The sequence below is a fragment of the Drosophila gunungcola genome, unplaced genomic scaffold, assembly GCF_025200985.1.
Source record: "Drosophila gunungcola strain Sukarami unplaced genomic scaffold, Dgunungcola_SK_2 000084F, whole genome shotgun sequence".
Lineage (NCBI taxonomy): Eukaryota > Metazoa > Arthropoda > Insecta > Diptera > Drosophilidae > Drosophila > Drosophila gunungcola.
This window is the reverse complement of record NW_026453246.1, coordinates 234,471-259,868: the sequence shown is the minus strand read 5'-3', so window position 1 is coordinate 259,868 and position 25,398 is coordinate 234,471. Positions and strand designations below refer to the sequence as shown.

General features: G+C 39.7%; 5 protein-coding genes across 7 annotated transcripts; 1 reads left to right on the top strand and 4 right to left on the bottom strand.

Annotated features, from left to right (window-relative positions):
• Window positions 1–1,984: 1,984 nt before the first annotated feature.
• LOC128264915 (uncharacterized) lies at window positions 1,985–8,291 on the top strand. The gene is given in 9 exon segments (XM_053000632.1): window positions 1,985–2,786; window positions 2,936–3,071; window positions 3,297–3,792; window positions 3,849–4,235; window positions 4,297–4,776; window positions 4,833–5,095; window positions 5,147–5,663; window positions 5,666–6,118; window positions 6,121–8,291. Coding segments are annotated over 9 exon segments (5,508 nt in total). The 5' UTR covers window positions 1,985–2,178; the 3' UTR covers window positions 8,289–8,291.
• Window positions 8,292–8,299: 8 nt separating this feature from the next.
• Window positions 8,300–11,075, bottom strand: LOC128264916 (uncharacterized). The gene is made up of 4 exons (XM_053000634.1): window positions 11,049–11,075; window positions 10,861–10,984; window positions 9,386–9,617; window positions 8,300–9,239 (listed from the first exon to the last, which is right to left on the bottom strand). The coding sequence occupies exons 2-4, from the start codon at window positions 10,934–10,936 to the stop codon at window positions 8,621–8,623; spliced, it is 927 nt and encodes a 308-aa protein (XP_052856594.1). The 5' UTR covers window positions 10,937–10,984; window positions 11,049–11,075; the 3' UTR covers window positions 8,300–8,620.
• Window positions 11,076–12,899: 1,824 nt separating this feature from the next.
• LOC128264913 (transmembrane protease serine 9-like) lies at window positions 12,900–22,433 on the bottom strand. Its single transcript, XM_053000630.1, has 9 exons — window positions 22,248–22,433; window positions 20,685–20,871; window positions 20,346–20,625; window positions 19,061–19,455; window positions 18,059–18,259; window positions 17,293–17,578; window positions 16,535–16,859; window positions 14,505–14,730; window positions 12,900–13,786 (listed from the first exon to the last, which is right to left on the bottom strand). The coding sequence occupies exons 1-9, from the start codon at window positions 22,303–22,305 to the stop codon at window positions 12,934–12,936; spliced, it is 2,811 nt and encodes a 936-aa protein (XP_052856590.1). The 5' UTR covers window positions 22,306–22,433; the 3' UTR covers window positions 12,900–12,933.
• On the bottom strand, window positions 16,285–18,578 carry LOC128264909 (trypsin). Of its 2 annotated transcripts, none has more exons than XM_053000627.1 (3): window positions 18,059–18,578; window positions 17,293–17,578; window positions 16,285–16,874 (listed from the first exon to the last, which is right to left on the bottom strand). In XM_053000627.1, the coding sequence occupies exons 1-3, from the start codon at window positions 18,340–18,342 to the stop codon at window positions 16,470–16,472; spliced, it is 975 nt and encodes a 324-aa protein (XP_052856587.1). In that variant the 5' UTR covers window positions 18,343–18,578; the 3' UTR covers window positions 16,285–16,469. The 2 variants fall into 2 exon arrangements, with proteins under 2 accessions (XP_052856587.1, XP_052856588.1); XM_053000628.1 differs by having other exon boundaries at window positions 16,288–16,859.
• Window positions 22,434–22,991: 558 nt separating the features above from the next.
• Window positions 22,992–25,345, bottom strand: LOC128264907 (uncharacterized). 2 transcript variants are annotated; one of them, XM_053000622.1, is made up of 6 exons: window positions 25,136–25,345; window positions 24,884–25,057; window positions 24,677–24,815; window positions 24,105–24,330; window positions 23,995–24,040; window positions 22,992–23,937 (listed from the first exon to the last, which is right to left on the bottom strand). In XM_053000622.1, exons 1-6 carry the CDS (start codon window positions 25,292–25,294, stop codon window positions 23,485–23,487), a joined length of 1,197 nt encoding a protein of 398 aa, XP_052856582.1. In that variant the 5' UTR covers window positions 25,295–25,345; the 3' UTR covers window positions 22,992–23,484. The 2 variants fall into 2 exon arrangements, with proteins under 2 accessions (XP_052856582.1, XP_052856581.1); XM_053000621.1 differs by having other exon boundaries at window positions 22,995–24,040.
• Window positions 25,346–25,398: the final 53 nt, after the last annotated feature.

Here is a 25,398-nt window from a genome sequence, read left to right as displayed (position 1 = left end):
ACTCGAGAGAAAAGTGGGCTCTTAACTCTCTTTTTCCCTCTCGCATGAGAGTGGCCCATTGGCGAAGCACTCAAATCACAGGCCGCCACTTCAAAAGCACCGTTATGAGCCCGCTGATGAGCCGCAGGCATGACAATCAGCTGCTTCTGTTAACGGTTAAAAGGTGGCCATGGGGGGGGGCTAACCTATGACCCCAAACGCTAAGCGTTAAACGCAAAAAAATGCCCCCAAACGGGTGTCGCGAATTTGCTAATTAGTCACGAAAAGCGCGACGGCAACTGCTCGAAATGGTCAACGAATAAAGGACAAAAAAAATGGGAACGAACCAAATTGGCAGCACGCAACCAGCGGAACATCTGCTAATGACCACAAGACAACAGCTGGCAATAGCCATGCACTCTTGCAATCCAAACAAATACCCCTAAGCCCAATCCAGAAAGTAATCCCAAATCGGACCCATTTAAAAGTAAACAAAACTTATTAAATTTCACTAATGGGAGACAAGTAAAACCTTTATTAAGTTCTTAATTTCTTAATTTATAATAATTATTATAATTAATAATAATACAATATATTATAATAATTTTGAGAAATACAATTTTTAACTAAAATAGTTTTTTAAATTTGGATAACAAAATCTTTAACAGCTAAACGCAATTCAAGTGTCATTTACTCATATAATGTTAGCTAAACCACATTAAATATTTAAAATCACATTCATAAAAATAATGAAGTACAGCAAACAAAAAAGTTGATTTCCCGTAGGCTTTTACATTTAAAGTATTACAAGTTTGAAAGAATGCTCAAACATATGTATACTTGAATTAAATTTGGGGAACTAACAATCTTTTAGTTTTTAATGAAAGTCCGCCAAAAATTGTAATTTGATTTTTAAGCAAACATTTATGCGGCGCTTTTATTTTAACCGCAACTGTTTTTTTGTAGGGCAGGAATATTTTTTATATGTCTGTATGTACATACATACATATATCATGCCAATGTGCGTTCGAAATGTTGCGATCAATCAGTTTTGGGCTAAGTAAATAATTCAGCGGATATTTACACCAGATGCCCCCGAATCTTGACCCCCGAGGGCATTGACATGAAATAAATTTCACACTCGTACACCTATTAATATTTAAGTTATCCATGTACATTTAATCCGCTTTAACTGCAAGTACAAATGTGGCCACCTTTTTAGGTTAAGGCTGGGGATTTACGGGTGACTTGGTAAGTCCCGTCCCGCTAGGAATTCATACAAGTATTCCGACATTCTATATATGTATATATGTATGCATGTATATATTTTATTTTTATGCGATTCCCTCTTCCGTGTTAAATGCTTTCTTCCTATTTTCTTCGGTGGCGCGGGGGTTTAATGTCTTTAATGACCTCGACTAATGATCGAAGCTGATTGATTCAGCAGAATCGTCGAAGGCGCTCTCCAAGTTTGTCTGCCTTATTTTTAGATACTCTGCCTTAGATTCCCCATTCCCCCCTCCCGAAATAAAATTTAATTCCCAGTCCAAGGTGTCACTGCAGACAGAGAAAGAAAGCAGAACGGAGAGAGACTGATTGACGAGTGCCGAGAATATCAGGGAAAAACTGATGCGACATATGGGAAAGTAGCTCTACGCTATTCATAGCATACCTTCAGGCTGAGCAAAATTCTATAAACTGCCAACAAAAAATTGATTTTCTAGTGATAAGAACGACACTAAAAATATTAAAGTTTTTCTTTAAATTTTTCTATCAATAAATCCCACTGTATCATGATATCAACCACTGTGTTCTAAATTTTGATCTTCCTCTCTCATTCTTACACTCACAACATACATATATAAGCCTCCAAATAGCGGTTACACTAAGTCTCTCTAGGAAACGAGATAATTGAACAGTAAGGAATAAGAAGCATACGAAACAAGAAGAGCCAAATGAATGGAATGTAAATATATATTAGTTTCTCTCTCTTTCTTTAATTCACGTCATATATGAACCTCCAAAAAACGGTTATAGTAATTCTCTCTTATGCTCTCTGACAAACGAGATAATTTAACAGTAAGGAACAAGAAGCATACGAAAATCGATTAGCCAAATGAATGGAAGGAAAATATTACATTAGTTTTGTATAATCAGTTACATATCTGTGGGTCCTCAAATTTGTGTAATCTGTGTGAAATGGTTTCGCCTGGCTTTTGTGGAGTGTTTTTTAGTTTCTTAGTGTTATTTATAACCCATGTTCGATCAGAATTATCAGCACAGCAAGTCCCTCAAAATCCAAGTAGTGCACAAATTCTGCCTGGTTCCTGCAGAAATGGGTTAAATGGTAGTAATTCTGGGCCGGCGATTAGTCTGCCCTTTGTGGATATGTTGGTGCGCCATGAGCACCCACTTTTCATACTCCGCGAACCGGATGAGGATTTACTATTGCTGCTTCATGGATCCGAGATTTACCAATTCCACGTGGCCACTGGCGAGCGGCGTTTGGTGCCCCTTGGAAATTTGGCCGGTCAGGTGAGGTCAGATCGCAGAGCTTTGGGAGCAGAGGTTGTGGCCTGGCGCCAGTTCCTGCTCCTAGCCATCGTCCTCGAGGATTCCCTGGAGGTGTACCAACTGCCCAAGGAACTGCTACTCTCCGAAGATCCCGCCACGCAACTGAGTTTCGAGCCCCTGCAGGAGTTCTCGGTGCCAGGAGGATTTCTTCAGCTCCACCTTCTGAAACCCAGTGCCGAACAGGTGCTCCTACTGGTGGCCTCCAATTATACCAGGTCACACAGCAAGTGCAGGTGGGAATTTATTTTATGTACATTTTGTAAAACCAAAAACATTTTATTAAGATAATTTTTAAATAGGTCGCTTTTGATATATAATGATATTAAGATTTTTAATGAATTTATATTTAGTAGTATTACAAATTGCAATGCTCCTTTCACAGAACCTTTGAGTGGCTGGACACGTACTTTAATCCGCTTGAAGAGATAACCTTACCCGCCATCCGAGTTCTCCAAGTGGTGGGTCATCAGCCGCTCTATATAATCTTTGGTCGATCTTTGAGGGGCTCTCAATCAAAGGTAATAAAGTCTCCCTATAAATTATAAGCATTGAAATAATATAAGGTTGAATGCAAAAAGAGCGATAGTGATTTATAGTCAACTAAATCCTGATAAACCATTTTCTGTACTTTACGTAAGGGTCTTCAACACTTGAATTACTCAAAGTCCATTTTCTGAAGTATAATTTGATTAGATTGATATTACTTATTCAGGTGCTCGTCTTTCTGTTTCCCTTGCTTTCAGCTGGTGCTGATTATCTACGAGGTGGATAAGAACACTCGAACCCTGCAACATCGACAGGCCTTGACTGTCCAGGCCCAAAGTGTCCAGGCTGCCAGATTTCGTGGCCGGAACTGTCTCATCGCCTGCAATTCGCCTCCGTCCGCTTCCTGTCTCTTCTTCCGTATGGTGGATGGCCAATTTGTGGTTTATCGAAAGCACGCTCGACGAGATTTGAGTTTCCATCGATTGAGTGCCACCAAAAAGGGTCAGCATCTGATCGGAGCTCGTTCCAATGGAGAGGTAATCGTGTTCAGCTCGACTCGCCTGGATTGCTATAGTGGATTTCAAGTGGCTGGTGAATCGGAACCAAGTGGTTTACTTACCCATCGAAACAGGCGCAATGAGAGTTTCCTGCTGCTGGCCTATCGAAGATCCTCGAGCGATCTGATCCGAACTGTGCAGCTGGAAGGCGTGGAAGAGACCTCCAACCAAGTGGGCGCCACCGCTCCAGATGAAGGTAAATTATTTAAAGAACCCTATAAAGTCATTTAAATTAAACCCTGTCTTTTACAGATCTTAGTGTGATCCAGCTGCATCGCCATGAGTTTGAGGAGTCCATTAATGCCTTGCGTGGTCTCCTGCTCCGCCGTCGATCCTCAATGGAAATCCTGCGAAGCCGCTATAACTCCATGAAGCAAAGATCTGGCATACGCCTGGAAAACCCACTGCGTCTGTTGGAAAAGGGACACATTGAGCGACTGTACCTGGAGGACGACCAGCTGAGCACTCCAACTCAGTTAAAGAAACGCTTGGACGAACTTCGTCAGCGATTTGGAGCAACCCGAAACAGGAGAACTCCTCGAGCTTTTGGCACAGGAATTGAAAATGATGAGGTGGAGAAACTCAAAGTGCAACGATTGCGAGTGGGTAACCTTGTATACCAAGGACAAATGATGCCAGGTAAGTTGACGAATTAGCTAGACTTTATGGGATTTAAATATATCCACTTCTTGATCCAAAGGCCACATCCTGGATAATTCAGAGTCCCCATTGTTGACCATCAAAAACAGTCGTCTGCTGACCAAGACGCTAAACACGAAGGAACTGCTGACACCACAAGATTTCCACAACTCCAGTGGTTCCACGATTCCTTCAGAGGACCCAAATGGTACTGAATGTGTAGTGCGTAATCTCCAAGTGGTACAGATCAATGGAGTGCCCTGGAATGAGTTTTTGGACTCCCTCTTTCTGCGCAACCGTGACACTTTGCTAAAGGGACGATTAGTGATGCAATCGAGAGTGCGGGTGGACGACCTCCAGACCCCTTTGCTCAACGGACTGGTGGTGGATAAGCTTTTCAACCTGCGACGTGCTCAGGTGATCAGCTCTAATATTTACATGTCCGCTTTTTTTGCTCCCCGTTTGGAGGCAAAGCGGGTAAATGGCCTTGACTTGGCTCAGGATGTCGTCATTCGCGGTGGCAATGATACTTGGGTAAAAAGTAAGTTTCTCTCTTGACTTAATTTATGAAAGGTACTTAAGGAGTCTTTATAACAGCTCCTGTTCGCATCAATCAGATGAGTGTATCGGGTGACATTCAGGTGGCCAATCAGAGCAAATGGCAGCCACAGCCTAGACAACACAACGAACCGGAAGAGCAACGTCTTCAGCAGTACTACACGGGCAGAGTGACCATCCTGGGTTCCCTGACGGTCAGAAATGTGCAGCGGGATATTCGAAACTCACTTGTACTACTGGGAAACCAATCTCTGGCCAGGAGTGATCTTCACTCCCGGTATCTTCTGAATCAGACGTCACAGGTTAGCTTTTATCTACCCCTGATTCAGTTGTGTAACATTTATTTTCCCTAGAACATCGCCAATTTGACCTTTGGACACGCTAAGGTCACTACACCTTCACTGACCACCAGTTATATTGAAGGACAACCTTTGAGGGATCATCTGCTCAGCGGTGGACACCAAAATAACCACACCTATCCAAACCGGACTCTACACATCATCTTCATGAATGCCAGTGTTCAAGGAGATATTGTTTGCCGTGATTACAGCTCCCGTTTGGCGGAGATCTCTAGGGATGCAGTGCGTCATGGCCAAGAGGCAAATATCACGGGTCACAAAATCTTTAAGGCACCTCTAATTGTTCATGCCCTTCAAACCAATCAAGTGAATGGAATGCCAGTGAGCGAACTAGTGCTTAAATCTAACACCACCCAGAACTTTAATGGAACCAAAAGTTTTGCACGCTTAGTGGTGACTGATGAGCTAAAGGTGCACAATCACTTGAATGTGAGTCGTCTTAATGGAATGCCTTTACAGCAACTCCTTGGTCACGATCTTAGTCTGCAGCGTCTGGAATTGACGGAAATGCCAAACTTAAGAATCTTAACTTCCGTCGACTCAACGGGTTGCCTTTTGATGAACTGATCTCGAAGATTTCGGAGGGAAATGAACAGCCCCTACTTCTTCGCAAGCAACTTCTTATCGAGGGTAATGTTCGCTTCGAAAAGCCTCTTCAAGTGCAAAGTATTAATGGAATCCAATGGGAGGATTACCTTAGTCGCCTGGTGAGACCCGATGTCAATGCGGAGTTACGAGGAAGGAAGACCTTCCTGGCGGATGTTCAAATAAACGACGCTCTTCATACTCCTCACATAAACAGCCTCGATCTAAGTTCCCTGCTGGATAACACTTTGCTGCGAATGACACCCCAGCAAATCAGTGGTGCCTACACTTTTGGCAGGATAATGGCCACCAATGTAGATGTTTCTCAAATAAATGGGGTACCAAAAGAAGAATTCCTTGACACACAAAAGGATTTGGAACTTAAGGTGATATCTACCTTAAGCAGCTCAACATCAATGGCAGTTTAAAGTGCCCCTTGGTCAATGAGCCAGGTTTTGGTGACCTTAAGCAACGAGTAGAGCGAGTGCAGCAACTTCCCTGGCGGAATTTGATAGTCACCGGTGATGCTCTATGGGATGGTGAGGAGCAGAGCCAATCCCAACTGGATTATTTGCGTCAGCATGCTGTTAGGAAAGAGGGAAATCAGAGCATTGCAGGTCATGTGCTCCTAAAAGAACCCTACTTGAAGAATGTCCAGAGCAAACAATCCCTTCCTGTTCAACTCAATTTCACCCAATTGGCCGAAGATGCCCTACTCCGTCGGAGTTCCTCAAACGAAAGCCAGGTGATCACAGCTCCCCAAGAACTGCTGGGGCCAGTTAAAGCTCAGACCCTTCACTTAGAGAAGGATGCAGATTTTGGGCTAGTCAACGGAATTGATATTGGGCGACTTAATGCCTCACTGTACCGCATCTCCAGCGGTGATGCCATTGCAGCGGATCTTCACTTTATCCAGGCCCCTCAAATAGGCAAACTTCAACTCGAGAATGCAGAAGTCAATGGCGCTCCAATTGAGAATATTTACCAGCAGGGCAATGGACAACCCTGGCCAGCAATGAAATTCAAACAGCTCCTTGTCGAAGAGGATCTCAATCTGGAAACCGTAAACGAAATGAGTTTGGAATACTTTCTTCAGCATCGCATTCCCCTGAAGGGAGAAGCTTTGGAGGTATTTGGATCGCTAAGTTTTGAGCACCTTGAGCTGGACGGGCAACCTCTTCTTCGTTCCATCAATGGCATTCCGCTGGACAACTTGGTGTTCCGACATAGCAAACTGGCGCAAAGTATATCGGGTGCGAAGACTTTCCACGGCGGTGTAGAGTTCACAGGACCCGGTCATGTGATGAATCTAAATGGCCGTGATCTCAGCGAGAGTTATAGGGGTAGCATCTTCCGGAACAGGGACTACAATATTGATAGTCTAGTACTGGACAAAGCCCTCTTTCCCGGAGGTCTTGTTTTGGCGGGAAGTCAAAGTCAGGTTCCCGCTCAAATGCGAGCAATGGAAAGTCAAAGCAATCAATTGCAGGAGCTACAGGAGCTTCTAACTACGGGTAATCACAGCTCTCATAGGCGATTGCTTTACTTGGATCATGATGTTGAAACACTGGCTATTACTTGGGTGAAGCCCCCTTTGAAGGGATCGTCGGAGCTTCACATGAGCTTACCCTTGGGTGACACTGCTCCCTGTCAGCGTCGCAGTTTACAGGCCCAGCTCCTGATCTCCCAAGGCCGTGTGCTCCTCGCCAATGTGAGTGTGTCCAATCAATTGATGCGACTGAATTCCGATGATGTCAGAGTGAAAGTGCAGAATCACTGCCATCGTCCAGCCAGGAGACTACGCAGTAGGATCAGCATTAGTTGCCGCAATAGTTCACATACCCTGGGAATGCGTCAGCCAGTGGAGGCTATGGAATTAATGGAACTACAGGATATGGTACTACTGCTTTTGAGCACCGCAGAGGAAGTTCGTGTCTTGCGATTAAAGAGGAGTAACTGTAGCCTCACCGATTGGCAATCCGTGTTGCCAGCAGATGGACGCCTAATGAAAGTGATTCAAATGGGGGTAAAGTCTCAGGAAGAAGACCTACTTCTCACCAGTGGTATGCGAAATCATCGTCCTGTCTTGGCCATCCACTTGAGGGATCCTTCAAGCCATAGCTTTAAATTGCACCAGTTGATCCAGGGCTCCTACGATCTGGCAGAGATGCAAGAGAATCAACTAATGGTCAGCTGCCTGGGCTGCCGGCATATAGCCATATTTAAACAAAAATCCACACCGGAGGAAATCCACTTTGAACCCATTCAACAGCTGATCTTCCAGGAGCGCATTCAACAGTTAACCCCATTCAAAGTTGGCCAAGAGCAGTATCTTTTGGTAATAACACAACCTGAAGAACAGCACTTTTTCCTATTCAGCTACAATCAAGTGGGCGGTTGGCAGAAATGGACATTTGGCTATAAGAAACAGCGCCAGTGGGCGTGGCCTTTGGTAAAATCTGGCCAAAGACTGCAATCAATTGATGTCCCTATTCTGCTGCTCTGTGGAAAGGAAAGAGAATGCAGCTTAGTAAAAACTGTTTTGAGTTAATATCTGTTCCATATTGTAAACTATGTATATTTTTATTTACTGTACATAACTATGCTTATGCTATGATTACAAAATGAATTATTAATTATTTTTAAATCAAATAGGTATCTGTATCAGTATTAGGAATCAAATATCTATTTATGTATGTAAATTGTAAACTAAACTAGAACCAGATTATATTAGCACTCTGGCTTAGAGAAGCATAATAAGCATGCTGGTTCGGATTGAGATTATCACACTCCTCGGCTTTATCATTTCTATAACAAAGCCTTGGATATCTTATATGGCTAGTTCCCCCCATTGACCAGATCGTAATCCTTTTTTTTGGCACCTTAAGCTGAAAAGCTCTTACTGCTGATGGTGATCACGTATCCGGTGAACAATAGGAATCCCAGGATGCCCCAGATAGAGCTGTTCTGATTGCCACCATCGCCAATTTTGGCCAGTATCCATTCCACATGGCTGGCCACGTCCTCGAATCCTCCATCGATGCTCCTCAAACCAAGCAAGCGATCCCGTTCCGTCAGCGTGGCACCGGCATCCATGTAAAGCTGGACGGGAGTGGAGTTTGTGGCGTCCGGTTGAACACAAATCCTAGGGGACTTGCTCTGCTGCTGATGACAGGATGTGTGGGTGGCATTCAGCGTGACCAGATCGTGCAGCTCACGAATATCACCATCATAGCCCCAGGTGCTGATCTGCAGCAGGTTGCTGTGTTCCGCATCCAGGACAGAAGTGGCACCGGGAGAGGGTAGGCCTATTGATTGGATATAGGGATGATCCGTTGGCACATCGTTTTCCAGCATGAGAATGGCCAGAGCCAAATCCTTGGGCGGTTGGTGGATGTGGGTCACTCCATAGATCAGTCCCTGGTCATGGGGCGCAAATCTCTGGGGGTTTCCCAACATTACGCGCAGTTCCGATGGATGGTAGTAGCTTCTCTTCACCTGGCTGTAAAAAAATATGTTTTTTTACTTAATTTATTATATTGATTTGATGGTTTAACTTTAAAGATTTCTGTGTTGAATTGCTTCACCAAACACTGTTAACATCTTTTCAAATAACTAGTTGGGAATTATAAGCCACAGTTAGTTTACCTGAAGATGCAGCTGCTGACGGTTAGCACAACAGAGGGCGCCACCAAGGCGCCCGAGCAGATGTGTCCCTTGCCGAAGTAATCCCTCTCCTGGGCCAGCAATCGTATTGATGCCTGGTGCGGAGCAGCCATCATCTTTTGCCGAAACCGATCCTCTCCAGTGCCCGCTGATATGGCATCCATTTCGGCCAGGCCAATACCACGTTTCGCCGCCAAGTCTCGATGGGTATAGGCTGCGGATGAAGTGATGAGGTGAAGGTTAAGCAGGAAGGCTGATAAGCTAGCAAACCGCAAATCGCAATCCGATCGTATTCGCCCCATGGAAACAGTCTCCGAGTGCAGTCGTGCACCTTATCACCCAGAAAAACCTATCAGCAATCAACGCCTGGTCAGCGCCCCCGATCGCTCTCTGATATCAGCTTTCGGTTTTCCAGGGCACAAGTCCCGGATTCGACCCGATCAGGCCACCACTGTTGTTCCCAGCCGTGATCACAGATATGATAGCTAGCGATTTATACGTGTAGGTATCTATGGCCTCAACTAAGCTATACTATTTTATGGCCAACTAAGCCCAATCGAATCGAAGCCACTTTGCCCACACCCCATTTGCCCCGGAAGTTTGGACCGATCACGCGATTATGGATCGCCAATTGATCAATTCGGAGTGACGCACTTGAAGCGGTCAGCAATTTGGATAATCGTGGGATAACGCCCAACTGCAGTGGGACTTCTCCTACACTTTCTTTACTTTTCAATTCTTTAATAGAATCTAAGATATTTTAGGAATCGTGGAATTCATTTAAACACTAAGTTATCTTTAAAAAAGAAGTCTATTTTTAGAGGAGCCAATCTTCGTTTTTTATAGGTCACATTATGATTAGCGAAAAGCAATCATAAGCATGGAATCACCTAAATATAGAAATCATCACTACTCTAAATGTATAGTTAGTCTCATTATCAACTGATCTTTCAAGACAATAAAAAAAATGTTTAAAATGTTTAAACTACTACACACATATTCAATTTGAAGCTAATTTTTTATTGATTTTGATTCATACGTCCTTTTGAGTTAGGTTATAACCAATGAGATAATGCACTCTTCATTAAAAATCAAAGTGTCTCGTGGTTCCACAAAATACCTACTTGTAATAGCTTACTTGCAATTTCGTTTGAAGTTTGCACACTATATCTTTTTAAGTGTCAATTGAAATTCTTGACGGACTCAAGTATTAAACTGACATTATACCATATCTGAGTCTGCTTAATGCCTGAGTTTATTAGATCACTTGTAACTTGTTTCTTAGGAACCACATTTTTTCAATAAATTATTATTGTACTAAAAAAATGTTTATTTGCTAAAAAGTATATATAAATGAATCGTTTTTGAAGCTTAATACTTTAAACAAAAAAAAATCTACTTTATATTTGTACCACAAACTCTCGATTTTTAATCCTATGCAATAACATTTAACTTACTCGTTTGCATTTCAGTGCATAGAACCGCAAAGATCAGGGTCTTCACGATCTTTCGCCAATGATCGTTGAGCTGCATTTCGACAACGTTTTCGTTTCCGACGCACAAAATTCACAAGTAAAAAAACTAGAAAAATAATAGCTGGTCACGAAATACAATGATCCAAGTTTTATTTTCACGGGGAGCGTACTGCGGTTCACCTGTCGGGAGCTCCGAGCGATGAATGAAGAAATTATAGCGCGAGCTTCTTTCCTAAATCGAACGAACGCAAATTCGCAAAAGCGTTCTTAGATAATTCCATAATTTTCTGTTTTGGTTTCGTGAGATTTGATTCCGACTCGCTTGTTATTGTTGTTTTTGTTATTGCGGCCGATGTCGGGCGATAAAGCAATATCAACATACGACCCAGGCACCAATACAGCTTTATAGCCGAATCGAACTGAATCGAATCGTATAATAAACAAACACACACAAGCCCAAACGGAATCGATAAGAACGCAGTCAACATTATTTTTTTTTTTATTTATTTATTTATAATTTTTTTGTTTTAATTTTTTTTTTTAATTTTGTTTATAATGTTCATCCAGGCTTAAAATGGTTTTGGATTTTATCAGCTCATTTTATTGCCCTTAGAGTAACCATTGAGTAAACTTTTGCATATCCCTGGAATAAATTACGTTTCTGATAAAGCTGAAATTTGTTATGAAAAATATGTTCTAAGAAAACTATTTGGTGCTTGATTCTTTATTGGGACTTTCAAATGCCGATACTTTTGATTGATAGCTAAATTTAGTTTTATGAGAACTACATGGAAAAAAATCGAAGATCATTAAAGACTAGATGTAAAGATATATTAAATACATTTTACTTATGCAACTAAAATTTGTAATGTATGCATCCAAAAATGACAATTTATTTTTAGTTTTTAAAAATATATATTTTAGTTTCTAATAATCAGTTCAAAATGGGGTTTAGTGAAAAAATTTTATTTTTGAATAAGTTTTTCTTTCCCTGAAGTGTAGCGGAAATTACGCCTTCTTCTTGAGAACTATATTTGGTATAGAATAACAAACTTGAGCAAACTAAATCGGAAAGCAGATTACATCGCGGAACGTGGCCGATAAGGATCGATGGGCCCAGAGATTGCGCACATTCCGGCACTAGTTGGTATCACCCAAGCCCTCAGATTAATGGTACTGTAACGAAACCTTGGGATGAACTACTCCGAATCCGAATCTCAACGACAGATAGTACTTTACTTTATGGCACTCTCGATTGCCCAATGCAGTTGGACTCCTTGACCTTGTCTGCACGTTTAAACGTTTAAACAAACAAGATCGATCGATCGATCAATTGGATCGATTGGATCCACGGACACCAGTTTTCTTCAGTCCCATTTCGTCTGGTGCCATAAAGATTACCGATATCAGGTGGTCACTTCCATTCATCGGACTAGTGAAATCAAGTTTCATTTCTGCGCCGTAAACTATTTTTAGTTAACTAACAACAAAAGCAGCGATAACCGAGCGATCAGGGATTAAATGGTATGTTTGTAAAACTTGGGGCTAGTTGACTTTATAGACCGCCTAGAAGTAGGCTATTAATCTGTAAAACGAATGGTTAAAGTAACCGATTATTTGGACCTATAAAACGCAGCTTTTGTGCCAGTGAAGATTTTAATTAGACTTTAAAGGAAAGAATATACAGAAAAAAAATGAAAAAAGGTTAAAAATATAACAATACATATTAATTTTATTTTTAAAAAATTTGTATATTTAAAAGAACTATATAAGAACTTATCTAGTTGTTGGTATCTAAAATATAGATAAATATGCCTTTGGAATATTTATTTAGTTTTTTATAATTTCGCATATCAAATTTTACTTCTACACCTTTAGAGATTTTTTTAAATTTTTCTTTTTAGAAAGAACTTTTTTAAAACAACCAAAACAAACACATGTGGTAATAAATTTGTATGTTTTTATTGTTTTTTTGGCAAGCCCAAAGCTATTTAATATCACAAAAAAAAAAAAAGATTGAATTAGTCCTTAGATTATACAGTTTTATTTAGGCTATCAGAACTGACTAGTGATTAGCTTTAGGGCAAGCAATCCAGGCAGGAGAAGGGTCAGAGTTCCGGCCATGGCGGCCATGGCGCCACCACCTCCATCTCCACTTCCATTGTTATCGTTATCGTCATCGCCATTTCCGCTGCCATCACCACTTCCGTCACCACTTCCATCACCACTTCCATCACCACTTCCAACAGCACTTCCATCACCACTTCCATCACCACTTCCATCACCACTTCCATCACCACTTCCATCACCGCTACCGTCAGAATTGGGATCCTCGCCCATATTCTCCAATATCCAGTCGTAGTAGTAGGACACGTCCGTGTAGACACCCGGTAATCTGGGCTGGGCACACTTAATGCCCCAGGAAACGACGCCGGCCAGCTGACTTTGGCAGACCAAGGGGCCACCGGAATCGCCGGAGCAGGCGTCCTTCTCACCCACCTCCAGATAGCCGGCGCACATCATTCCCGGCCCAATCAGATGCCCCAGATCGCTGTCCTCCACGCAGTGCTGCTCGCTGATCATCGGCACATCGACGGTCATCAGGATGTCGGAGATGTAGCCATCCTCCCGATCGCCCCATCCCGTCACCTGGCAGACGACGCCCTCCGCTACAGGAAACCTGTTCAAGGCTATCGGCCGAATGGTGGGATAACCCGTGGGCACCGTACCATTCAACTGCAGCAGGGCGATGTCCTTGTCGTAGGTGGCCAGCACGAACTTGTCCAACTGCATTATCCGCTCCTCGATCGTGAAGGTCAGCGTGTTGGTGCGATCGTAGCGGTCCAGGTTGCCCATCACCACAATGAACTCCTCCTTGGGCACGAAGGTCCCGTCGTATATCACCTGACTGGTAAAAAGCAAGTGATTAACATAAGAAATTAGGCAAATATATTTCAGTGAATTTTGGTCCATTTTTTCTTTGGATTATAAGTTTGCATAACTTGACCCATTAAAATATGATTTTAAGGTAATAATTATTTAAATGGTTTGTAGCTAAATTTTCTAACAATCTGCATTCAATTTTTCTGTAAACTATACTTAAATATATGATAATTGCAGACAACATTAATAAAATCCAAAGCTTGACCAATTTGATTCCGATTTTAAAATAACTTACCACGAAAAGTTTAGCTAATTTTCTGAATTAATGATGTAACCACTTAAAACTTTGTTGAAAATGGAAACCAAAAAAAAATCGAAACAAAAGTCTTGGCATTCCAAAATCCTGCTATTTTTAACCATGTTTTGGTGTCTGGTGACCCAAAAGTAACATTTAGAATTTGCAAACTTTACAATAAATATTTTCCAGCCTAACACATTTTTTTTCTTACTTTGTCGCACAATTTGAAAGACTTCTTCAATTGATAATATGGTTATAATAGCCATAAATACGTTGACTTTTGTTAAACGACAGATATTGAAAGCCGATAAGGTGGTATCAATAATTTCAAATTAACTTGATTTTTCAAGTGATTACGCACCCATGTTTTTGAGGTTTTTGGAAAGGGGAAAACTACAACTTCTAGTTGTTTTCAATAAATTTGTATACTCCTGGTGAGACTTACTCCACAAAACAATGGGCGGCGGTGAGTACCCATCCGGGCCGAATCAGTGATCCACCGCAGAGGTGTCCTGTGCCAAAAAAGTAGCCATCGTTGAGGGCCTTGCGGATGCCCACCTGGTGCCTGGTGGCACCCAAAGTGGCCTCCGTTCCATTGATAATCCTGCCGGGATCCACATTGAATCTCGGTCGAATGGCCTGCGAACCCAAGGTGCTCTGTCGCACGGCACCTTAAGGAAGTTTGGGTATTAAATCGTACCAAATCCAGTCTATAACTCTGTCTGTATTCCACACAAACCTCTCAGTTCCGCTGGCAATGAAGTCAGCAGCAGGGCTAGCGCCAAAAGTTGTCCCAATCCGATTATTCTGCCCATCTAGATGCTAACTCCCCAACGTGGCTATGCCAACTAAGGCAGGAGCCGAACCCACTTGTCCAATATCGCCGCCAAAAACAAGAAATCTGGCTGCGGACAGGCATCCTAATCTAATCAATAGACATCGTACAATACAATAGAACACCGAAGAAACACCGAACTGACTTGTCATCAAACCAGAGACCCGAACAAGTTTTAAGTGCCACCTCTGGATTTTCCAATCTTTGGGTTTTCCACGCCGATTTATGGTGGCCCTTGAACAGCGGGGAACTATCAGGGGATTTCCTAAGCAAAATGTGTCCAAAACCAAACGATTTTGATCTTTCTATCTATTTAAGATCTGAAAGTTTTCCTTGTAAATAAGAAATTCCTTTTAAACCTACATAGCTTATTTATAATATTTGAATTTACTATATTTTATTATTTAATGATTTTTGACTAAAACCAGGATTTTACAATATGTTTAAGGTTAAGAGCCTCCCATATCAGACAATAACTCTTCAATAAAATTTCCAAATTTCCCAGAAATATGTCTCAATATATATTCGATCTCCAATGCGAAATCGTTGCCCATTGTTCAATTTCAATTAAAATATAACACCTACTCGTGCAAACAGAATTGATTATTCAAACCAACTTCTGGTAACAGGCAAATAAACAATTTATACAAAGTCAAAAGGTAGATAATTTAAGAAAACCCCGCCTTCTCGACCAAAAGTTACTCATCCACTCACATTTTTAATTTGGGTCAATTTTGATTTTTGTTAAACAGTAAACAAAGAATAATTGCTTTATATCTTGTTCCAATAATTGTATATATTTACTTTACTATAAAGAACAATAGCAATTAAAAAAGGGGCTTGGCAAATTTATAGGGCAATTTTGCGGTTTATAGCTGACGACTTTGGAGAAGGACTGAATGGGTCTCCTTAGAAACACTGAAAAAAAAATTCAGGGTGCCAAGTATTGGAAAGTAAATTATGTTTGAATTTTCAATACCTCTAAATAAAATGACAAAATTAAAAATTGTCTTTTTTAGATGAAATTTTATTCACAGTTTGCTTATAATTCCCAATCAATTATTTGGTGAACTTGAAGGTGTCATTCTCTCTTTAGAAACACTGAAATAAAATGTAGAGTGCAACATACTAGAATTTAAATATATTTTTTTTATATTATAATAGCTCAAAATAAAATTGTCTTTTGTAGTATGTAGATGAAATTTTATTCACAGTTTACTTATAATTCCCAATAAATTATTTGGACAACTCTAAGGTGTTAAAATTTAAAGATATTATTCGCTTATTTAATTTTTGCATTTTTATAATGTTATTTATTATTAAGCATTACATTGTAATAGTAAAAAATCGGACTAAGGGGTACGAAGAGGTTTAGAATACAGGGTAAAAATACAGGGTACTATTCACACCCACTTCGTACCCCTATGTAAACCTATCCGATGTCATCAATGTCGTCGATCACCGTCAGCAGTTGGCCAATCTACAAGTGGGTGCCTCCCAACTCCTTCGCGTCACGATTAGATAAATCAGTTGTTAAACAGACAAGAGAAAGCGATTTATTGTGCTGTGCCATCGTCAAAGAAGGCCGAAGATAAACCCCAGAAGGACAAGATTCAAAAACTGCGATGATATAGATCGACGGCTGGCCAGATTTAGCGGCAACATAACCCGATACTCTGTATAGTCCAGCGATTCATTGGTCGCCCGGATCCATTCCACAAAGTTCGAGACATTTGTATAGACACCCGGATATCCAGGATCCGCACATCCCACGCCCCACGATATTATCCCGGCCAGATGTCCGTCGCAGATCAGCGGTCCGCCGGAGTCCCCTTGGCAGGCATCGATGCCGCCCTGCAGGAATCCGGCGCACATCTGGGAGGCGGGCAGCTTGTAGATCACCTGGCACAGTTCCCTTTTCAGAATCGGCACTGGAGCCTGCTGCAGCGAAGCCGATTTCTGCCTCTGTGGGTGCATACGCTTTAATATAAATTACTTTAAAGATTAAAAGTAATACAACTGTGTAACAAATCATATGGAATTTACGAAAGCCTTCTTATAAGGACAGTATTTTTATTCAAAAAAATAGCCAAATAGCCTGATAGCTAACAGGTAAGTAATATTCTTTTATACGGACACAACATTTTTCTTGCAAGTCCCTGCTTTTAAATGATTATTTTTATGATATACTACTTAAAAAGTAAATTAATTTACAAAATAAAAAATCACTCTCACAGAATGTTATTTTGAAGAAAAGATTCACAACGCATGTGCTCAAGACTTACAAATAAACTTCTTTTGAAGGACATTCTCTTATACGGACACACCTTTTTGTTTATAACAAATGGCTTAACGAAGGCTCTTTTAAGCGGACAAAATCATGTCCCAAATCACCTACCCCAGAGACTTTTCCCCAGCCGTGGATGAGGCAGGTGGTGCCCTCTTTGGGCGCATCGATGGCCAAAGGAATGGACCGCACCGCAGGCGAAGTCCACGGAATGAAGCCGTTGAGGAAGAGCAGGGCGATGTCATTCTCCAGCGTAGTGCTGTTGTACCGCTCGTGGCCGATGATCCGCTGCACCAGGTATTCCTGGGTGAATCTATCCACCCGATCGATGGAGCTGCTGCCGCCTACGACCACATATAGTTCCGGATCACGATAGTGCAACGGTAGCGAAGTATTTCTTAAAGATGGAGTGCACTTTATACATTTCAAGTGGTTTAATTAGCCAGCACACTGGGCGAAATTACCAATGGTTTGATTATAACTATGATTATCTCAGTTGCAAATATATATTTCTTTAATTTAGACAAAATATAATAGGAAACTGTACACTCTTTTACATATACTATTAATGTTTATAAATCTTTTTTTAACGAGAAACAGAAATGGTTTCTTTATATAATAATGTACTATATTACCTTAGTAATGAGTCTTAAGTTTTTTAAGATTCATTTTACTTCAACAAATTCCATATTTTATTTAAGTTATTTTAAGGTCTAAGAAATGATTATTACGTTGTAATCCATATAAAATACGTAAAACTAAAAAACAAATTTATAATTTAAGAAATGAAAATGACCCAAATTTATCTAGGCTTGTTAACAGAAAGTACCCCATCAATATGGCTAATTTCGCCCAGTGTATGACGGCTATCACCCACATGGCGTAGCAGTGGGCCGCCGAGCAGATGACCCGCTGGGAGATGACCGCTCCGCCGCACACGTGGCCCATCCCGTAGTGCCGCTCGTGGATCGATCGCTGGCGCACGGACACCTGAAAGGGCACCTGGTCAATGGTCACCGAGTAGCCGCCCACCACCTTCGGCAGGATGACAATGGGCGCGGCTGTGGCCGTCGGTGGTCTTATTTGGGGGTGGCTCCCTCCTGGACAAGTCGCCAAAATCAACGACATCAGCAGCAGCAGGCACGCCCATCGGAGGTCCATCGGGGGCGGTAACACCCCACAAACTTATTTCAATTCACAGCTAAACGCACAAACTCGACAAGAATTGGGAAAAAAAAATCAAAAAAAAAATTCAAACTCAAAAAACTGCCTTTAAATTGATGTTTAGATCGATGTCGTAGCGATACATGAAATCAAATTATCAATTTTTGTAAGAAAATCATATTTGTTGTTTTTTTACTGTATACACTTCCAATTTAAATTTTTCTTTAATATTATTTTACATAATTTTTAATCATTTCCTGAAATATAAATTTTAAATTTAAATTTTAAGCTTCGGATATTTTTATACGATATTTGGATATTTATATAGATATAAGTATACAAAAATACATATATTCCAAAAGTAATTTTTTACATAGAGGTTTAAATGTAATAAAATTTTTTATTGTTAGAAAATATTGAGCGAAATTAAACATTGGTTTATGATTTTTTTTCTTGGAGCTAATTTTGCAAGCAATAGTTTTATAAATAAAAATATTTACAGAAACTTTTGAAGAAAATCAAATTTTAAATCAACACAAAATCTTTAATGGTAAATCAGTCATACAAATCGGTGGCAAATAATTATATAACAATTTAGTAAAAATAATAGCAATTTGAGATATCGAAGGCCAATCATTTTAATAGAGGTAAAAGTATTTTTTAAAAAATGTGAATTAATTTATTATTACCTATTTAGTTAAAAAAAAAAAGCTACGACCAGATTCTGTGATCCAGGACGAAGGCCAGGATCAGTGGAAGGAACCCGAGGAAGGTCCATCGCGATACCAGCCGTACTCCTCCGTTGTGATAGTGCGAGTAGTTCAGCGAATTGTTCTGCTGAACGATCCATCCGTTATAGTACGAGACATTAGTGTAGACTCCCGGATATCCGGCCATTGCGCATCCGGAGCCGTAGGAAACGATTCCGGCCAACTGCCCGTTGCATCTCATAGGTCCGCCGGAATCGCCCTGGCAGGCGTCCGTCCCTCCGGCCAAATATCCGGCACACACCTGCGAAATCGGAACTGATCCGTACGAAATTCGGCAGGTGGTGTAGGCCACTATGGGCACCGTGGCCGCCTGTAGGGCGTTACTGCTGGATGATGCCGACTGAAAAGAAATTATATTACTGACATATGCAGCGAATAAATCTTAGAAATACTAAATCAGATCTGATATACATTATATTTATTTCATAATAACCAAATATGTTTCATGGAGTGCCTTCAGATATACAGGAGTGCCGCGGAAATCCCTACGCTTTTGAAATCCCTTATAATGGTGTCTAAAATATCAATTTAGCTCGTGCCATTTACTTGTGTTAATCACCTTGTGTTTAGACATTATTTACTTACTAAAATCTAAATTTTGAGCACTGGCTTTCAGTAACCCTGGTTTTATTTGTTCGAATAATTGAAAAACAGCCAACTAAAATTTCCATTATCAATTTTCTATCCCCTCGACTTGTAATAATATTGAATTTTCCCTCACATTATTTTTATTTATTAAAACTATCCTTGTGTTTGAATCCTATTTTTTCACTTAGATACAAATTTGGCAAATTGGCTTTTAAACATTTCATTCTTATGCACAGAAAAAAAATTACATGAAATGATACTCGTTTTGATAAAATTCGGACACAATTCGGTCTTGATAATTGCCGTATCACTTTCATATGTTCGAATAGAGAAAAAATCGTTTATGCGGTGAATATCAAGTTGATACTGTCAACTTTTTTTAAGATAACAGATAGATAATCTGTTTTGTCCAAGATAAGGCTAAAAAACTAATTTGCTTAAAACTTATTTCAAAATCTTGAAAAGGAATTAAAATCACTTTACTTGGCCACAACATGCTGCAATATTCCTATAAGCTTGTTGTTTAAATTAGTGTATTAAATCAAGAGAATCCCAAGACATCTATATTATAATATGGTAAATAATGTAAACTTGGTAAAAATTGGGTATTTTGTTACAACCCAGGACGTGATCAGCACCTACCTGCTTGAGCAGACCCCATCCAGAGATGAGGCAGTCGGTGCTCGTCGCCACAACTTGGGTGTTCAGCGACAATGCCTTTACTGTTGGCCATTCCCAGGGAATATATCCGTTGATGAACATCAGTGCAATGTCGTTGGTCAGCGTGTCCGGATTGTAGAGCTCATGGACGATCAGCTGCTGCAGATAGTACTCCAGGGTGAGATTTGTGGAGCTCTTCAAATAGGTACTGCCCATGACGACAACATATTCGCCAGCCGTTCGATATCGGTTTGTATTAAGGCTGCAAGAATGACAAATGATTGAAATATATATGCAATCTTAAGGAAAACCTTTACAAACTTGTAGCAACAATGGGCGGCGGTGGCCACCAAACGCTGGGAAATCACCACTCCGCCGCACAAATGTCCGGCGCCATAGCTTTTCCTATCGTTGGCGGTCAGGCGAATGGACACTTGGTAGGGAACCTGTTCAATGGATATCGCACTACCTCCCACAATTTTGGGCTCAATCCTTGCGGTTTCCAGATCTGCAAAACAATTAATATTAAATATTTTTCATTAGGTTTTCTAAGGCCTAATAAAATACAAATATTCACAGAAATGAATTGCAATCTATACAATATTATTTTGCAAACAGTATTAAATATCGTTCATGGACATGTCCAACATTCAATGATATCTGATAAGCCCCCTTGATTAAACAACTACCCATAAATAATACATTTCTGAACAATAGTTGTTTATCGGTGGCAAAAAGAAAGGTGCAATTGTTGTCTTAAGAATTGTGATACAAGTTTATATGGCGAGCGATTTATAGCTACTTATATAGGAATGGAAGACGAAGCTATTGTGATCGGAAAATTAGTTGGAAAAGTATTGTTGGCCATTATTTAATGCGAATATCTTTATTAGTCATAAAAAAGCAGACATATTTTTTTTCGTTTTAAAACAAAATAATATAATGAGTCATGTTAATTATCAGTAAATTACTTTCCTACCTGCTTTTGATATAATTCAATTTATAATCACGTTGCAAAAGAAATCAATTTCTAATTAAAGTTTTAAAATAATTCTAAACGTTATTTAGTGTTGTTTTTATAAATTAAAGGTTTTTTAACTATAAATTAAAACCACTGAGAACACATTTATTGATTTGTATACCCTTGCAGAGGGTATTATAAGGGTATTATTTCTGTCTGTCTGTCCGTCCGTTTCTACGCAAACTAGTTTCTCAGTTTTAAAGCTATCTGAATGAAACTTTCCCAAAAGTTGGATCGGACGATTATAGCATATAGCTCCCATAGGAATAATCGAAAAAATAAATAAAAAAAATTATAACTTTGCTGTTTTTTTTTTTTTAGTTCTTCGACATATAGTAATGGTTAATTATTTCAGAATTACGGTTTAAATTTCATCGAAATCGGACCACTATATCATATAGCTCCCATAGAAATAATAAAAATATATATAATAACTAGCTAATAATTGAGCTGCAAATCATCATAGCTTCAATGTTTTTAAACCATAATCATAATTTTAATGTTTTCAAAAATATTTAATTCTTGCAATATCTGCAAGGGTATATGAACTTCGGCTTGCCGAAGTTTGCTTCCTTTCTTGTTTCAAATCAAACTAAACAATATCCATGGGTATTTTTTGTAAATTGTAATTAACATGATGTTCTTTTATCTTGGGAAATTACCACGCACTTTTGCTTAAAAAAAATAATCAAAACAAAGAGCAAAAGAAAAGGTTTTTCCCGATATACAATTTTTGCGGAAACACTGTTACTCACTGTTTTTGAGTTCACTTAGCTAATAGTTAAATTGCTTTGCTTTGAAGGTAAATTAAAGTTACATTTTGTAGTGTAATGCATATTGATAACGACCAATTCGTGACTCACTTTCGCCGGAGGCCAAAACTCCTAGGAGCAGCGATATGGCCAACAAGATTTTGGCCATTTCTTTGGCACTTTTAAAAGTTCCAAAAGTTCAAAAACTATATAAAAGTTACGCTTTCAATTGGTCGTCCGTTAAAATTATCGACCGAATTTCTTGAATCGAGCCACCGCAATGAGCCATCAGACCCATGGCCAGTTGATATTACTTGTGGGTGCCTATGGGTTATCTTATCACTAACTGTGCGTAAATTGAATGTTGCCAAAGCCCCAAAGCAGCCCATCGACAACAGCGTTCTATGGCTCGATCGGGTGCCATAAAAGTAAACAAATGCCAAATCAGAGCAAAATTCATTTTTGATTTCGATGGCACTAGAGGCGAATAGATTTGGTCACCGGGGAAGCTCCAAATCTATGGAGCTATCGCAACTATACCTCGCTAAAACCAGGTGTCTTCAAAATATTGGCTTTTTTGTTCTAACCTTCTTTATACATTTGGGAGGAAAAATACCCACAACATTGTATAATAATTTATAGTACTTAAGTATTTTTTATATAGTCCTAAAAACTTAAGCTTCACTTTATGAAACGCTTTTTAATAAATTAAGTTATAAAAATATTACCATTCATAAACTATTATTGGTTTTGTTGCCTGTTTGCTAAACCATAAATCTATTCCTTTCTATCTATTTAACTAAATAAATAACCATTAAATTGGATATTTTACCATAGAATATATGTATCAAATATTGCACAAACCAAAACCACTTGTGAAAAGTGAATAATAATAAGCATGAATCGCGGAGTGGCGCTCCCACACAAAACCGTGACTAATCGGCTGATAAGTAGCTCGGATTTTTCCCACCATTAAACAGGAATAACTAGATATCGTTCAATATGGTATGGTGTGAGATAAGAATTCTATATATGTACAGGGGATTTAGCCTATATATATAATGGTAGATTCTTTTATAATCCTTCTCATTCAAATCCACAAAATGAAAACAGTCAATCAAATATGTTAAAGTAAACATATTTGATCGAGTGACAACGGAACTAGATATTTCCTGTTAATAATCAAATGAAATTATAATTTATTAGATATTTAATATCGAATTGTATCCCTTATCATTGGGGATTTATAGAGTTCGATTGTATCAGTAACAAAAACAAAAAAGATATGGTGCAGAGCATAAAATCGACTTGCAGCACCATTTAGAGTGAGAGTATTTCCGTACTTCTCTTATTTGTTAACTCCATGCTTCTCAATTACTTTTTTGGTAATGGCTGTTGCGCGATTAAGTATGGCTTTAATTTCGTCCAGCTCACTTAGTCCGGTTTTGGGGACCCCGTTTTCTGTCTGGGAATCTGGGTTTTCCGTTTGTTCAATAGATAGTGCTGGAGAATCAAGTATTTCCTGAACTGATGCCGGTTTTTGTGGGATAATTTCTACAGTATCTGAAGATCTTTCAGGTTCCCCCAAATCTTCGTCTGAAGAAGAGTAATAATTTTTGCTAGATCCAATTTCCTGGACGGGTTCTGATTTAATTTGCGCAGTTCCCACGGTTGCATTTATTTTGGAAAGTTTTGCAACACTTTCTTGGCTAATGCTGGCTGATGTTGAGGGCCTATCTTCTATAGTTTGCTCCTTAACATTTGGCTTGCTCTCTGTTAGCCAATCATCTACATTTGTCTCCTGCGAACTCTGTGAGTTTTTGTATTCGATTTGCGGCTTAGATCGACGCTGCATTACCTTGCGCTCCATATGATTGGTATTGCTTTCCAGGGCCTTGCGCTTTCTGAAAATATATAAAGAATATAATAGGAATTTCTCTACGATATTCTTGCCTTCCCAAATCGTACCTATTGCGTGGACTCAACTTTGAGCTGAATGTTTCCATGGAGCCAGTTGATGGAGTCTTGACTTTGGCTTCCTCCAGCATGGGTGAAGAAAAGGCAGACGACGGATTCGCGGGTATTTCCAATGCAAAAATGTCCTTCACTTTTTGGTAAGCACGGGCATCATCCAGCAATTTCTGGTGTTCTTCCATAAAAGCCTCGATATTGAACGGCTTTGTCACTGCGGTCACTAAAAGGAAAGTAAACAATTATTATTATAAATACAAGATAATTATTTAACAAGCTACATTAAATTACATCAGTCTTTATTATATATTAATTTAATAAAATTTGATTTAATGTACTTATTTTTATATTCATAATACTGGAATTATAGATAATATTCCTTAGCTTTTGCATTTTTAAGCAATGGGAGAATTTTGGATAAGTTGGTAATAAATATATTTAAATTTATAGTTTGATGAAAATGCGTTAAAGAGGTGGAAAAACTATATATGAATGGGGCTTATAGAGTAAATACATAATGAAAAGCTTATATTTTTGGCATATATAAAGCTAGTAGGTTGGAGCCTAACCCCTGCGCAGCTTGCATCCCTCGATGCGATACTGTTTCAGCTCATTGTCCTTGGATCTTAGGACCTCTATCAGAGTGAGAACCTGATCCTGCAATACTCCAGCCGTGGCCATGGAGTGGATGCATATCTGGCGATAGAACTATGGATACAATAAGGGGCAAATTGTTATAAATCTCTTGATTTAGTTGTTACAAATCAGTTTCTTACCTGTGCACTGTTTAGGGAAATCAAGTGCCAGTTCCATTTAAGAGGTACTGTAGTATTAGCCATGGTATATTTCAGGGAGAGTGTGCTCCCGACGAGTTCGGCATGCAAAGGATCTGTTTCAACCAAAACACGACGCACTGCATCCTCTGGAAACTTGACGCGTGGATTGAGCATCTGTAGGAGATTATTTGGTTAATTTTGGTCAAACATATTTTAATGGGTACTATATTATTGTTAATATCAGAGACTCACCTTTAAACGCAGCTGAAAAGCATTTTTCGGCATAGTCTCTGTGTAACCCACGTTCTTACGGGAATTGAGAATATAAAAAGTTAAATCTCCATCATCGCCCTCTTCAAAGCAGGTTAATAAATGCTGCTCTCCATTTATATCCACTGTTTTAAACAGCATTTTGAAAATTAAACTGAAAACGCACCACAAATAATTTCATTTGTTAAAATCAGCTGTTCACTGTCAAGTAACAGAAAAAGGAGGCACAAAATCAGCTGTTCACT